Source organism: Palaemon carinicauda, chromosome 9 (genome assembly GCF_036898095.1).
Source record: "Palaemon carinicauda isolate YSFRI2023 chromosome 9, ASM3689809v2, whole genome shotgun sequence".
NCBI classification, from domain to species: Eukaryota; Metazoa; Arthropoda; class Malacostraca; order Decapoda; family Palaemonidae; genus Palaemon; species Palaemon carinicauda.
This window is the reverse complement of record NC_090733.1, coordinates 143,201,898-143,216,203: the sequence shown is the minus strand read 5'-3', so window position 1 is coordinate 143,216,203 and position 14,306 is coordinate 143,201,898. Positions and strand designations below refer to the sequence as shown.

Below are 14,306 nucleotides of genomic sequence, written 5' to 3'. Positions count from 1 at the left end.
CACTTAAAAAGTTCCAGAAAAAAAGCCAAAAGAAAATAAGATATTTTTTTCTTATCTATATTCCAAATACTCGGGAAGGATCTCATGTTGCACCAGATACCTCCTTATTATTATTACAAGCTAAACTACAACCCTAGTTGAAAAAGCTTGATGCTAAAAGCCCCATATGGACTCCAACAGGAAAGAAAATAGTCTAATGAGGAAAGAAAATAAGGAAAAAGATAAACTACATGAGAAGTTATGAACAATAAAGATAAAATATTTCAAGAATAGTAACAACATTAAATTAAATGTTTCGCATATACAGTATACTATAAAAACTTGAAAAAAGGGGGAAGAGAAATAAGATAGAATAATGTGCCTGAGTGTACCCTTATGCAAGAGAAGGATGGTGTTAAGCATTCATTTTCCTTTCCTTTTTACCCTTTTAGGCGAAACGGAGATTCATATTGAAATGAAAACAGAACATATAGGGAAAAGTGACTACGAAAAAAAAAAAAAAAAAAAAAAAATAGCGTGATATTTGTTCCGCTTCTTATTCGTTTTTACAGCCAACCGTTGAGATACTACCGCTAGAGAGTTATGGGGTCCTTTGACTGGCCAGACAGTACTACATTAGATCCTTCTGTCTGATTATGGTTCATTTTCCCTTTGCCTACACATACACTGAATAGTCGTCTGACCTATTCTTCACATATTCTCCTCTGTCCTCATACACCTGACAACACAGATTACCAAACAATTCTTCTTCACACAAGGGGTTAACTACTGCACTGTAATTGTTCAGTGACCACTTTTCTCTTGGTAAGGGTAGATGAGACTCTTTAGGTATGGTAAACAACTCTTCTAGGAGAAGGACACTCCAAATGCAAACCATTGTTCTTTAGTCTTGGGTGATGCCATAGCCTCAGTGCCATGTTCTTGCACTATATTGGGGTAGTGTTCCTTTGCTTGAGGGTACACTGGGCCACACTGTTCTATCTTCTTTCTCTTCCTCCTGATTTTTTCTTAAGTTTTTATGGTTTATATATGAAAGATCTATTTTTATGTTACTGTTCCTAAAATATTTTATATTGTTATTCATTACTTCGTATAGCCTATATCTTTTATTTATTGGCTTATTTCTTTTTCACACTGGACTAATTTCCCTTGTTAGAGCTTTCGGGGTTATAGCATCCAGTTTTTTCAACTAGGGTTGTACCTTAGCAAGTAATAATAATAATAATAATAATAATAATAATAATAATAATAATAATAATAAATGAAAACAGAACATTTAGGATAAAGTAACTACGAAAAATCCACCTTGATATATGTACCGCTTCCCATTCATGTTTACAGTTATCCAAATGCAATTACAGACGTTACAACAAGACACGGAAGTATTTAGATTAATTAGAGTTTTGTGAGGATATGTGTCAAAACAATGACTAAGGAAACTGCAAGGAAATACATGTCCATTGTTTTTGTAATCCTTGTAAACAAATAGCTTTTGTGTCATTTTTTTTTCACTTTGTGAATAGATGAAAATGTCATCGTTTATTCATCTCCTCTGAAATAGGAAATATAATTTCGTGCTTCCTGAGTTTCATAATGATGGCTGTTTTTAAACTATCACGTTTCAAAAAAAAAAAAAAAAATAATAATAATTATCACTATTATTTCTGTGTATGCGAGTGTGTGCGTGTGTGCATACATACATACATACATATATATATATATATATATATATATATATATATATATATATATATATATATATATATATATATATATATATATATATATATATATATAATATTCACTACTATCATTTGCTCTAAATCTAGAAATTTTCAATGGTTCTATGCGACTAGGCTTAATTAGCATACAGCAGGAAGAGTGAAAGACATTTCGGCCGGGAGAACTGATTCTTCAATTTCTAGGTCAACGCAACTGGAATAACATGGGGTATTCTTGACGTTGCTGTGCTAGTATCTCTCTCTCTCTCTCTCTCTCTCTCTCTCTCTCTCTCTCTCTCTCTCTCTCTCTCTCTCTCTCTCTCTCTCTCTCAAATTACCATTTCAAAACATTTTCCTGAGTCATATTGACCTATATTGTTTATGACGTTAAACTCATAAAGGAAAATTGTACATTTGTCACTAATAGTCTGTCTTTGCTGGAAAATGTTCCCAGCTACAACTTTTGGAATTGGCTTTCAAACATGATAACTGACATCCAAGAAGCATATGTGGATAGTTAGTAGGAAAACATAATTTCGAGGACATATTCATTCGGGATGTCGGTCTAAGGATGTTGCTGACAGGGGCTTCGGCAGTTATCGTTTAATAACTTTGTGTGATTAATCGTGTAACTGACTCGGTGGGGCTACAAAGATGACATTCAAGACGCAGAAGACATTAGGGACATTAGTAATGAACATCATTGCCTAACGTGGGACTATTGTGTAGCCTGACTTGTAGAATGTATGAGCCTGGAGTCAAGGACTGACATAGTAGACATTGGCGGTTGGAATAAGGAGTCACATAACTGACAGAAACGGCTGATGTAGTTGACATGTATGGTCTGTTGACAGAAACAAATGAACAGAGATGGATACCAGCGTCCCAGTGAGATGGGAAAAGTGTGGTAAATAAAGATGTAAATCATATGTTCAGTTAATTTGGTAGTTATATATTTCATCTTTATAGTATTTAAAATAAATTGCTGACGAATGGGTAAAGTTTCGCAAACTAGTACTAGTGATTTCTCAGCTGTAACACATGATTGGCCATCTTGTCTGTTATGTATGTTTTCAGTTCCTATTAAAGAAATTACTTGGTTATCCACTTTCCATTCTTAATCTCATGACCCAAAATGAAATGACGTGGACTAAATGTCCATAAGTATGTAATCATCTTGTACGTTTATCTATAATCAATTTTTAAACAATCTTCTAAGTTCTTAATTTACTCTCGTACTTTATTCGTTCTGAGAATTTTATTCTAAAATGCTGCACTCGGCAATCGAGGTGACAGGTCGATCATAACGATAAGGAAAATTAAAGAAAAAAAAAATATGAGCTTAGATTAAGGTCACGTATTGAATGGCCACTGACCATGAAAAATTTCTTACTCCTGCACAAAGTGATTATTGTTAAGAACAAGAGGGAAGTCGTGCGAAAGAACCAGATAAAATACAAAATTAGCAACTGCAAGTGAGATTGCGCTACATAGTATAAAGGTAGAAGAGACTAGCTATGGAAAGCAGCTCTTCTAGGATACTCCAAAATCAACCCATTGTTTTCTACTCTTAGGTAGTGCCATAGCCTCTGTTTCATGGTCGTCCACTGTCTCGGGGTAGAGTTCTCTTGTTTGAGGGTACACTCGGACATACTATTCTATATTATTTCTCTTTCTCTTGTTCTTTTGTAGTTTTTATTCTTAACATGTGAAAGATCTATTTTAATGTTTTTACTATTCTTAGAATATTTTGTATTAATTGCTAATTACTTCTCAAATAGTTTGTTATTATTATTATTGTTATTATTATTAGCTAGGCTACAACCCTAGTTGGAAAAGCAGGATGCTATAAGCCCAAAGTCTCCAACAGGGAAACTAGCCCAGTGAGGAAAGGAAACAAGGAAAATAGAATATTTTAAGAAGAGTAACAACATTAAAATAAATATCTCCTATATACACTATACAAACTTTAACAAAACAAGAGGAAGAGAAATAAGATAGAATAGTGTGCTCGAGTGTACCCTCAAACAAGAGAACTCTCACCCAAGACAGTGGAAGAACATGGTACAGAGGCTATGGCACTACCCAAGACTAGAGAACAATGGTTTGATTTTGGAGTGTCTTTCTAGAAGAGCTGCTTACCATAGCTAAAGAGTCTCTTCTACCCTTACCAAGAGGAGAGTGGCCGCTGAACAAGTGCAGTAACCCCTCGAGTGAAGAAGAATTGTTTGGTTATATGTGTTGTCGGGTGTATGAGGACAGAGGAGAATATGTAAAGAATAGGCCAGACTATTCAGCGTGGATATGTGTAGGAAAGGGGAAAATGAACTGTAACTAGAGAGAAGGATCCAATGTAGTACCATCTAGCCAGTCAAAAAAAAACCATAACTCTCTAGCAGTAGTATCCCAACGGGCGGCTGGTTCCCTGGCCAACCTACCTACTTCCTGTTTCCTTTCCTCAGTGGGCTATTTTCCCTGTTGGAGTCCTTGGGCTTATAGCATCCTGCTATTCCAACTAGGGTTGTAGCTAAGATAATATTAATCATCATCACCATCTCCTACGCAAAGGGCATCGGTTAGATTTCGCCAGTCGTTCCCATCTTAATAAATACTTCTTCATTTAACAACAAAATCAATAATTTTTCATTCATAATCTCCTAATAATACTAATGTTTTATATCATTTAAGCTTGTGGGAGCTGGATTTGTAGGGGCAAGAGTGCGGGCGGGCTAGTGTAGCGAGGTGAGAGACGCAACCCTCGGCAATACGGGCTGCTTCAAGTTGGTCAGTGTGTGGCTGGAGGTGGTAGTGTTAACAAGTGTTTCGTCGTAGTTCTCGCGTCCTTCGGACCCCGTGGCTGATTACTCGCTGTATCCTTTAACCACGAGATCACGAAAGTTTAATATCTGTCAAAGACAATTTTGCCTTCGTATTTGCGAGAGTAAAATAGATGGGAAAGATTTTGCTATCGAAAATACATTCGTAAACGAGAGGAAAGTTTATCGCAAGCGGATTGAGATTTTTATTTTATCAAGCATAAGTGGATTTTTTTAATATACTCTATAAGATTTTTTCCACGAACATAATTCAATTTCTCTGCTTAAACCAAAACTGACACGATGACGCCTCTGTGTAGAGGATGGCCGAGAAACTATGCAACAGTCGTGTGTCTTGCATTCATGAGTCTAGTGATTTTAGTATTATTGAAAACTGGCTGAAAGTAATTTTTCTTTTTTGTGTACATTTGAACACCGTAAAAGAAAACTGTATTTTTTAAAAATCATTATAGTTTACCTTGCTGAAGACAATATAAGGCTATATCATAGGCCTAGTCCTTAATTTAGGTTGTGTTTTCCCTAGTTGCTGAAATTTCTAAGTATTATTTTGAATGACATTTAAAAGCCTGAATGTAAACACAAGATTATCGAATAAGATAAACTCTTCTGGACTTGAAAGGACCAGGAAAATCGCCCCACAAAAGTAGGTTAGTTTATCTTAGACCAAGAAAGGGAAGACATTGCCTCATCTTGCTATTTTCAAAAAGAAACTATCAATTAAGGTTTTCTAATAAAGCAAACAATATAAGATGTCATCAAGCCCCTCGAATTCATCTTGTTCTGCAATGGAGCCTTCCGGTAGGCAGATAGGCCTAGACCCAGGCCAGTGGAGTGCTGATCCCAAAACTGGCGTTGTAACGCTGACGGAATCTGCATTGACAAGGCTTATCAACACAGACCCCATCGAGAAGTGGTACATACTAGAAGCAGAGCCATTTGCAAGGTAAGAATTTTATAATTGTTCCATTAACTGGTTGTTGGGTGTTACCGGGTAGGCCTAAGAGTTATATTAGTCTATCTGGGAGCGTTTTGAACATCATGGATGCATTTTGAGTAATGATCTTCCTGTAATGTTAGTCTTCTGGAAGCGTTTTGAACATTAATTAAAGAGATTATGATAAACTGATTTCCGTTTATTCTTGTGTAATGGATATATAGTCGTTTTGATAACCCATTGTTTGGTTCATTGAAGTTTTAATGTAATAAGATAGTTTTTTTATGATGTTTTACTACCATTGCATATATTCAATATGCTCTCAGTCGTAGCTTATAATGCATTTAGAGTATCCTTCACATCATGTTTAAAGGATATTCTCTTGTTTAATACAGAATTTAGCGCTGGTAGCCTACATACGTGCCAAGCTTATATCCGAAACGTGATTGTAAGTGTTTAAACAGCAATGCAAAGACATTTTATTTAAATTTCTTATACTATAAAACTCAGGTTGATTGTCCATCAATTAAGTTGTTTAACATATTACTTTTCTAGGGAGAAATATAAAAAATAAAATCTTAATTTTGGCGAGTGGTAAAGGATATTCACTGCCGAAGTTTTCCCAGTCATATTGCATGTAGCTTAAGTGCCGAGTCTGTAGGCTGTATGCAAGGAGAGCCCGTAAAACACGCTCGTGACATTTTCATGGGATCGGCTTGCATCCTCTGGTCAGAGCACATGCTACAACCTTAGATGGAAAAGCAGGATGCTATAAGTCCAGGGGCTCCAACAGGGAAAATTACCCAGTGGGGTAAGGAAATTAGAATATTTTAAGAAGAGTAACAACATTAGAATAAATATCACCTTTATAAACTATTAGTTTCAAATCTTGTGTGTTATGTGTACCTCCGAATATGAATGATCAGCTAATTTCTCTACTCTATGATTGGTGATTAACTTGTTTGTGGTGTGGCCGTTTCGTTTTCCAAACTTTAATGCATTTTCGTTGCTGTTATTGTGTCAAGTATATTTTTGCTTTTTACTTGTCATTTCCAATTTCAATCGAATCCAATTGTTTATAATGGTTGAAATAGTAAGCATTTAAGAATATGAGTTACATGCAGTTCGAAACAGATAAAACAATGGTCCATCAGTAAGACACGCTTGTGGATAGTGGTTGCCTGATTTTGGCCTATAGTTTTGTCAATTGTAAAAGACACCGCTTTTTTACTAGTTTTGTTTGGAACGGAAACATGGATCGTGTCCTGAGACTTCTGACCAGACTTTTATAAGGTTGATCCCATAAAAATATATTTCGAAATTGAATCTACGTTCACTGGACAAACGCTATCTTGGCCTGTTTAATGCGTTCTTCATACAGATATATTATTTTTTCGATTTCATGCAATAGCTTTTCTTTGGATGATGTTAGTGGATTTTTGTTGATGAGTAAACTTAAGAGTTTTGCTCCTGGATAAATCTCTCTCTCTCTCTCTCTCTCTCTCTCTCTCTCTCTCTCTCTCTCTCTCTCTCTCTCTCTCCTCCCTAGGGGGTGCGCCATTTGTTTTTTGCTGTATATGTGTGCATCTATAAACATTGTATGTATATGTGGTATTGAACACAATAAACTTTTTAAATTCTCTCTCTCTCTCTCTCTCTCTCTCTCTCTCTCTCTCTCTCTCTCTCTCTCTAAATAGATATTTTGAAAACATTTCCTTAAACAAAATGAGTCGTATTGCACAATACCGTTAAGCTCTCCCATGCAGGTGGATGCTGAAGCTAATGAAGTGATTTCCCTCTTTAGTTATTCTAAGATTGTTGATTTAATTTTATTTTTGGAGAGTCGAAAGAGCATCAGTATTTCGGAAGGAAGTACAAAGTTATTTAAAACTAGATACGTATTTGATGTTACAAGTTGAGCATTAACCAAAAGCTATCAAATTAAAAGAGGTTGTTATTCGATCCTCCGTTTTATTATATATATATATATATATATATATATATATATATATATATATATATATATATGAAAGTTGATTTTAGACTGTGTTCAGTCCTAATGATTAATATAGGCCTATTTAAAAAAAATGCCAAGTTTTTACTTTGTATAAATTTTGAAAGCCATTAAATGAACTGGCGTTTCAAATTTTGTAAAGAAACACTGGGTCTAAACACTTCGACCAGAGACAAATGTTATCATTTATATTTCTTTATCATGCAATAAAATTTGAGGCAAAATACATAAAAACTAGAAAATCCATATAAATATTTGGTGAATTTTGATACAGTAGGGAAGCTCATAGCAATCCAAAAATTTGATATCCGTCTACAATATTCACGTGAAAGATTAAAAGTTTATTAATATATACAATATACGTTCGTTAATTACGTATTCCACCTGAAATACATTTTTACACGATAAAAATAGGTTCACTGCATCTACGTCGTATTGACAAATGGCAACAAAATTGAAAGCTTAATACTATTTTTGTTTTTTTTAGAAAGTTAGTCGAAGATTATTTCTTTTGAAACCGCGCTCAAAGCGGACGTTGGTAGAATAATAAATGTGCCATTATAATTGCATACTCCTTTTCACCTGCGAAAATTGCCTTATACGATTTGACTGATGCATATATATATATATATATATATATATATATATATGTGTGTGTGTGTGTGTGTATAAACATATATGTGTATATGTTATAGAAAAAGGTTATTGAAAATAATCAGGCGAAATCTAACCGAGGCACCCTTTGCTTCAATAGTCTTAGGAGATGAGGATGAATATATATATATATATATATATATATATATATATATATATATATATAGATAGATAGATAGATATATAGATATAGTTATGTGTTGAAAAATATTTTATTAACCCTTCTATAAAACATAGTCTACATTTATCCATAGATTTTGCTAACGGAAATATTGTACTTTAGCTATGCACAATCAAAGGGGACAACCTCAGCTAGAGCTTTTGACCCTAAATGGCTATTAGAAAAGCGAGGACGAGTTCTTTCGTAAGCTTTACGTCTTCCCAGAATGTGATGGGTCATCTATTCCCACTGACGAAGCAGGCAGGCGCCTTCTTCACACATCTGCTAGGGGAATTCCAAGATGCATGGGGCTTGAGAGGACTTGTAAAGAGGGTTAGGCCATCTCACGGTTCTGAACTCCACCCTGTAACCTTTGAGCCCGATCTTGTTCAATTAACCATCTATATCCTGTGCTATGCCTTATAGCCTAGGCCTATCTGTTTTAGTACTATATATATATATATATATATATATATATATATATATATATATATATATATATATATATATATATATACATATATATATATATACATATATATATATATATATATATATATATATATAATACAATAAATGCAGTCGTTTCTAGTCCACTACAGGCCAAAGGCCTCAGGGATGTCAATTCATGTCTGGGGTTTGACCAGTTTTCATCACCACGCTGCCCAGTACGGATTGGTGATGGGTGATTTTTGTCTGATCGCTCACAGCAAATCAACCTAGTATGAGCGGCTCTGATTAGTACAGCTTTGCTGATCATTGCAATTCTCAAACACTTTCACCACGTTAAGTTATCGTCACTGAGAAAGGTATATATATATATATATATATATATATATATATATATATGTGTGTGTGTGTGTGTGTGTGTGTTTGTATATATTTGTATTATTCAAGTCATATGTTCTTGGGATTGGGGTGATATTACAAGTGCTTATTTCCTCAGGGTGTTTTAATATCACTAATATCTTTATTATTTAGGAATGATATAGCTTTTTCTTTGGTAGTCGTCTCTTCATTCTTTGGAGGGGTTACCAACCTGTTTTTATTAGTGTTAATTAGGGCGTTTGATTGTTTTTAATCGCCACGCTACATGTGTAAGATGTCATCAGCTCATCTCTAGATCTGTAATTTCTTTTCATTCGGAGTGTTTTTGCCAACACAAAATCGTCTCCCTTTTAGCCTGTTTCATCATCTGTGTAGATCATCAGATATCCTTGTCTTTAATCATCTGCGTTGTAATGCACATATATTTCATACAGGCTCATACACTGTGATGCCTTTGCTCTCTCTCTCTCTCTCTCTCTCTCTCTCTCTCTCTCTCTCTCTCTCTCTCTCGAATAGAAAAGTTTGCCATGGTATGTATCATATCGTTAAATTTTTATGTCATGTTATCCTCAACCGTTTGTGTACTAGCTTGTTATATCACGTTGATAAACCAGTCATGACTAGCCCATCTTTCTATTAAGAGCTAGTGTCAGATTGCCAGTGTCGTGTTTAGGTCACAATCTTAATGTCAGGCAGTCAACACAGGATCCTGACGAACAAGGGCGATATGTGTGCGTACATTAATAAGAGTTCAATAGTATAGGACTTTTTTTTTTTTAACCTAAGGAGTGACTGAAGTAGCAAGATGTTAGTCAACTATTGTGGGTTACAGCTCGGACATGGTAAGATGAAGTAAAAATAAACTTGAACATTCAACACTGGTAAAACGTATATTGTTGAATCAGTAGGTTTAGGACTAGGTTAACCTCATCCCACCGAGGTAAAACCTATAATAGTATTCTCTCTCTCTCTCTCTCTCTCTCTCTCTCTCTCTCTCTCTCTCTCTCTCTCTCTCTCTCTCTCTCTCTCTCTCTCTCTCTCTCATTGTATAGCTAAAGATATATTTAATTTTATTTGATATAATGTCTGAAAGGAGAGAGAAACCAAATGAAGTTTTCACAGCGAAAATAGTCACCGTTCCCCACTTTTCGTTTCTGTCGGTTGCACTAGCTCGCCTTTCCACACCGACTACCCATGTAACCTCTTGGCCTGGCAATTGACGGTCGCCTGCAGCCACAGCAGCGCACTTTTAAGATGTTTGTGTTTACTTTTCAACTATATAAGGCCTGCTGCGTCGTTTCGGGGATGCTAGCGTGCTTCCCTTCATAGACTTTTACTGATTTCACTTGCAGAAGTTGTCTGCACGAGACCTGCAACAACTCGGGAGGGAGAGAGAGAAAATACGCGCTATCAGGCTTAGGTGCTGGGATGCCTTTGTGGTGGTCATGACGTAACAAAGTTTCAGGGACATTTCTCCGGTGTCATTTTTATTTCATTTGTTGTTTGTTTTCATCTAGTTCATAAGTATTCATGTGTTATTTTCGTTGTGAAACAAATTCAAGGATAATGATCTTTATATTGTCAATTTTTTTTACTTAGGCCTAATATAGGCAGTGGATCGATGTTAGCCTTGTTCGGTTATTTCCCGATGTTAAAGTATCTAATTTAGGACATTAAAGTTATGAAGATGGATTAATGGGAGATTATCTGAGAATAGAAATTCATGTTTAATACTTACTATGATTTTGTCTAGATGTCTTGTTGATATTACAGAGATCTGGAATATTACGTTTGTGTCATTAGAACACGGGCATACTGTATCATCAAGTTGTCAGATATAAACATTCTTTTTATTATAAGTTATATGTCCTGTATTATTATTTACAGATTTTACTGTCAATATTTATAGTTTGTAGGTTTTAAAGCCACGCACACTTTAATGCCTCCGTTGTCAAGTCATTTTATATGCTTTATCAGTATCAAAACATTTAATTTTCTAGCTACTTGTACTTTTGATATTTTGTTTGTTGCGAGAATTTTTGTCAAAAAAATTATTTGAAAGCCACGCATGTGCATTATTTCGTGAAATTACATTGCTTTCATAATGTTAATCAATATCTTTCATGATATATGTGATTGGAATTTACAGCTGGAGTGATGTTCATTGTGGTGATTAAAGTTTAATCATTTGAAAAAAGGGAGTTTCCCAGTATGTTAAAACTCCACCCTTTTGATCGAGGTTTCAATCCGTGCTTTGTAAATTTCCCTGAAGAGTGACAAATTCATCCAACTTTTTCTCTCTAAGTCAAAGCAGCGATGCGTAGAAACCCGTGTCCTCACTTCCCTTTTCCTACTATAAATAATGAGGGAGACGACCTTGCTTCGTGACAATAGGGTAATTAAACAGTTTTAGCGCGACTTCGTTCCGTTTACGACCGTGTTATTTTTGCTAAGTGACTTTTCTCATGCCGTAACAAGTCCCCTTTGAGGTCTTCCTTGATTTAAGCATTTTGTTATTTGTATCAGCTAGGTGCTAATGACTTTTTCACGCTTTTGTTACACATTTGCCATGTCTTAATATCGTAATCTTATCGTCTTCCTCTTGCCATATGTCATTTCAATTTGGGAATATCCGCTGACCTCGTAACCTTACCATGTGCAAAACAGTATACACAGGTAATGATTTCATTACTATTTTCTGTAAGGTTATAATTAAGTGCTATAGTTGCGTATGGCATCAGGAAATTCGAAGTGAAGGAAGAGAATTTTATATTTTAGTAAGCTTAGTGCTTATCATAGTATATATATATATATATATATATATATATATATATATATATAATATGTATATATATACATATACACATAAAAATATACATAATGAACTTAGCTAGCGTCATGAGACGCCATGTTTAGAAAGCTTTGTGAAGTCATTGTTGATTAGTTAAGTGATTTTGCAATATTAACGAGAATCCTAGGTTATCTTCACACTTCCTTCCCTTTCATTCCCTATATTATCTATGCTAGATACTTCTAAATCAAATCCTATTATACAATTCTGATACACTGAATAATCTTATGCCCCTATAAGGCTTACAGTCACCTCTCAGTCATTCTTTTGGAACCTTTTCTTCATCCAGACCTACCATATTTACCTGGCCAGCCTTTCATTTAAGCTGTTACCATGCAGTGTATTATCACGTAGTCCCACCAACTCCTGTATTTCATCCTTTAAACTTTTAATCACCCTCTTATATCCTCACTATTTACTTCCCATAGGCAATCTCTTACAGTAGCCTTAACAACTTTCGAGTTACTCACATTTGCCTCATTATATTCCATATTCAACAAATATCAAATATTCACTTTAACTATCTAGAACTACATTCACAGCAGACATATCTGTATTTCTGTTATTTATTCAGTCCAGTTTTTATATTAACTTAATTATAAAACAATGATATCTAATTAAATTTCTTCCTCAGCTTCTTTCATCTATTACTATTACTCACATTTGTTACCCACCATTAAACGTAAACCTTCGACGTATAGCGCTGTTTTCGGATATGCAGTCGGTGGAAGTTTCTCTTTGATGCTGATTACAAATTCTAATAGTTTCATTAGTTCTGGTCCTGGATTGCCTTACTAATAATGCTGCATCTCTGGTTTTGATCCGGCTTGATTGCTTGTTAATTCATGAGCTAAAAATTATCCGGTAAACGTGCGATTTTGCACGTATCAGGGTAACCTTTATTGATGCTTTCTGGGCTTCATTGAGAAATAGTGAATATGCTTGTTTCTCTCTCTCTCTCTCTCTCTCTCTCTCTCTCTCTCTCTCTCTCTCTCTCTCTCTCTCTCTCTCTCAGCTTTTGATATTGTTAGAAAAACTAGTTTTATTGGTTATAGACATAGGTAATTTTTATAACCTTGGTTAAATTTTCTCGCTTTTAGCTTTTGATATTGTTTAGAAAACCTAGTTTTATTGGTTATAGACATAGGTAATTTTTATAACCTTGGTTAAATTTTCTCGCTTTTAGCTTTTGATATTGTTTAGAAAACCTAGTTTTATTGGTTATAGACATAGGTAATTTTTATAACCTTGGTTAAATTTTCTCGCTTTTAGCTTTTGATATTGTTTAGAAAACCTAGTTTTATTGGTTATAGACATAGGTAATTTTTATAACCTTAGTTAAATTTTCTCGCCTTTAGCTTTTGCTGTTGTTAGAAAACCTAGTTTTATTGGTTATAGACAGGTAATTTTTATAACCTTAGTTAAATTTTCTCGCCTTTAACTTTTGCTGTTGTTAGAAAACCTAGTTTTATTGGTTATATATATAGGTAATTTTATATTACCATAATTGAATTGTCTTATAAGCTACCAGTATCAGTTGAGCTTGATAATATATAAAGGAATATAAATTGACCGGGCCAGTCTGCATAAAGAAAGATTTTGTGAGATAGAATTTTTTTTTATACATATGAAATTGATAAAAACACACTTTCTTGTAATATGATATGGGCTTTTAAAACAATTTTCATGTTAAGTGAAACTGATTGTATGAGCGGCAACTTTTATATTGATAAAACTTTGTTATTAAACATTTATAAAGTTACTTGTAGGAACTGTATGTGTAGAGTTTAAATATAGGAGCTGTGCTGTATGATTTAGGAAATCCATGAATTAAACTTTAAATCCAACTTGTTAGCATATATATTAGGGCTCATTGATAATGCGTCTTTTGCATGGGTGCAGCCCTAGTTTTATTAACATTATTTAGTTAAAAGGTAAGATATTTGATCTCAAAAGAGGCGTCAGAGTAAATAAAACCCCGCGTACCGATTATCAGGAGACCAAGTTTAATGCAGCTGAATATGAATGAACTTTTGTAAGATACAAAAGCATATACAACAGGTCCTCAACTTAGAAACATTCGGAGGTACAAACAAAATCCTGAAATCTTAAATCTCTGATATAGTATCAACAGTTCATAATGAAATACTGTTATAAAACAATATTTTATAATCCAATGCAGTAAGCAAGACAACATTTGCTATATGAAACTGAACTATTTGTTGACTTTTGCGAGGCAGATTTGCACCTGACTCGCAGCGGTGCCCTTTTAGCTCGGAAAAGCTTTCCCTGATCGCTGATTGGTTG

General features: G+C 34.5%; 1 protein-coding gene across 1 annotated transcript in view; it reads left to right on the top strand.

Annotated features, from left to right (window-relative positions):
* The first annotated feature begins 4,519 nt into the window (after positions 1–4,519).
* LOC137646680 (serine/threonine-protein kinase 17A-like) overlaps positions 4,520–14,306 on the top strand; it is a 139,006-nt gene continuing 129,219 nt past the window's right edge. The window contains exon 1 of the mRNA XM_068379787.1: positions 4,520–5,501. Within this exon, the coding sequence (XP_068235888.1) occupies positions 5,308–5,501 (194 nt within the window). The 5' untranslated portion in view covers positions 4,520–5,307. The remainder of the gene's footprint in view (positions 5,502–14,306) is intronic.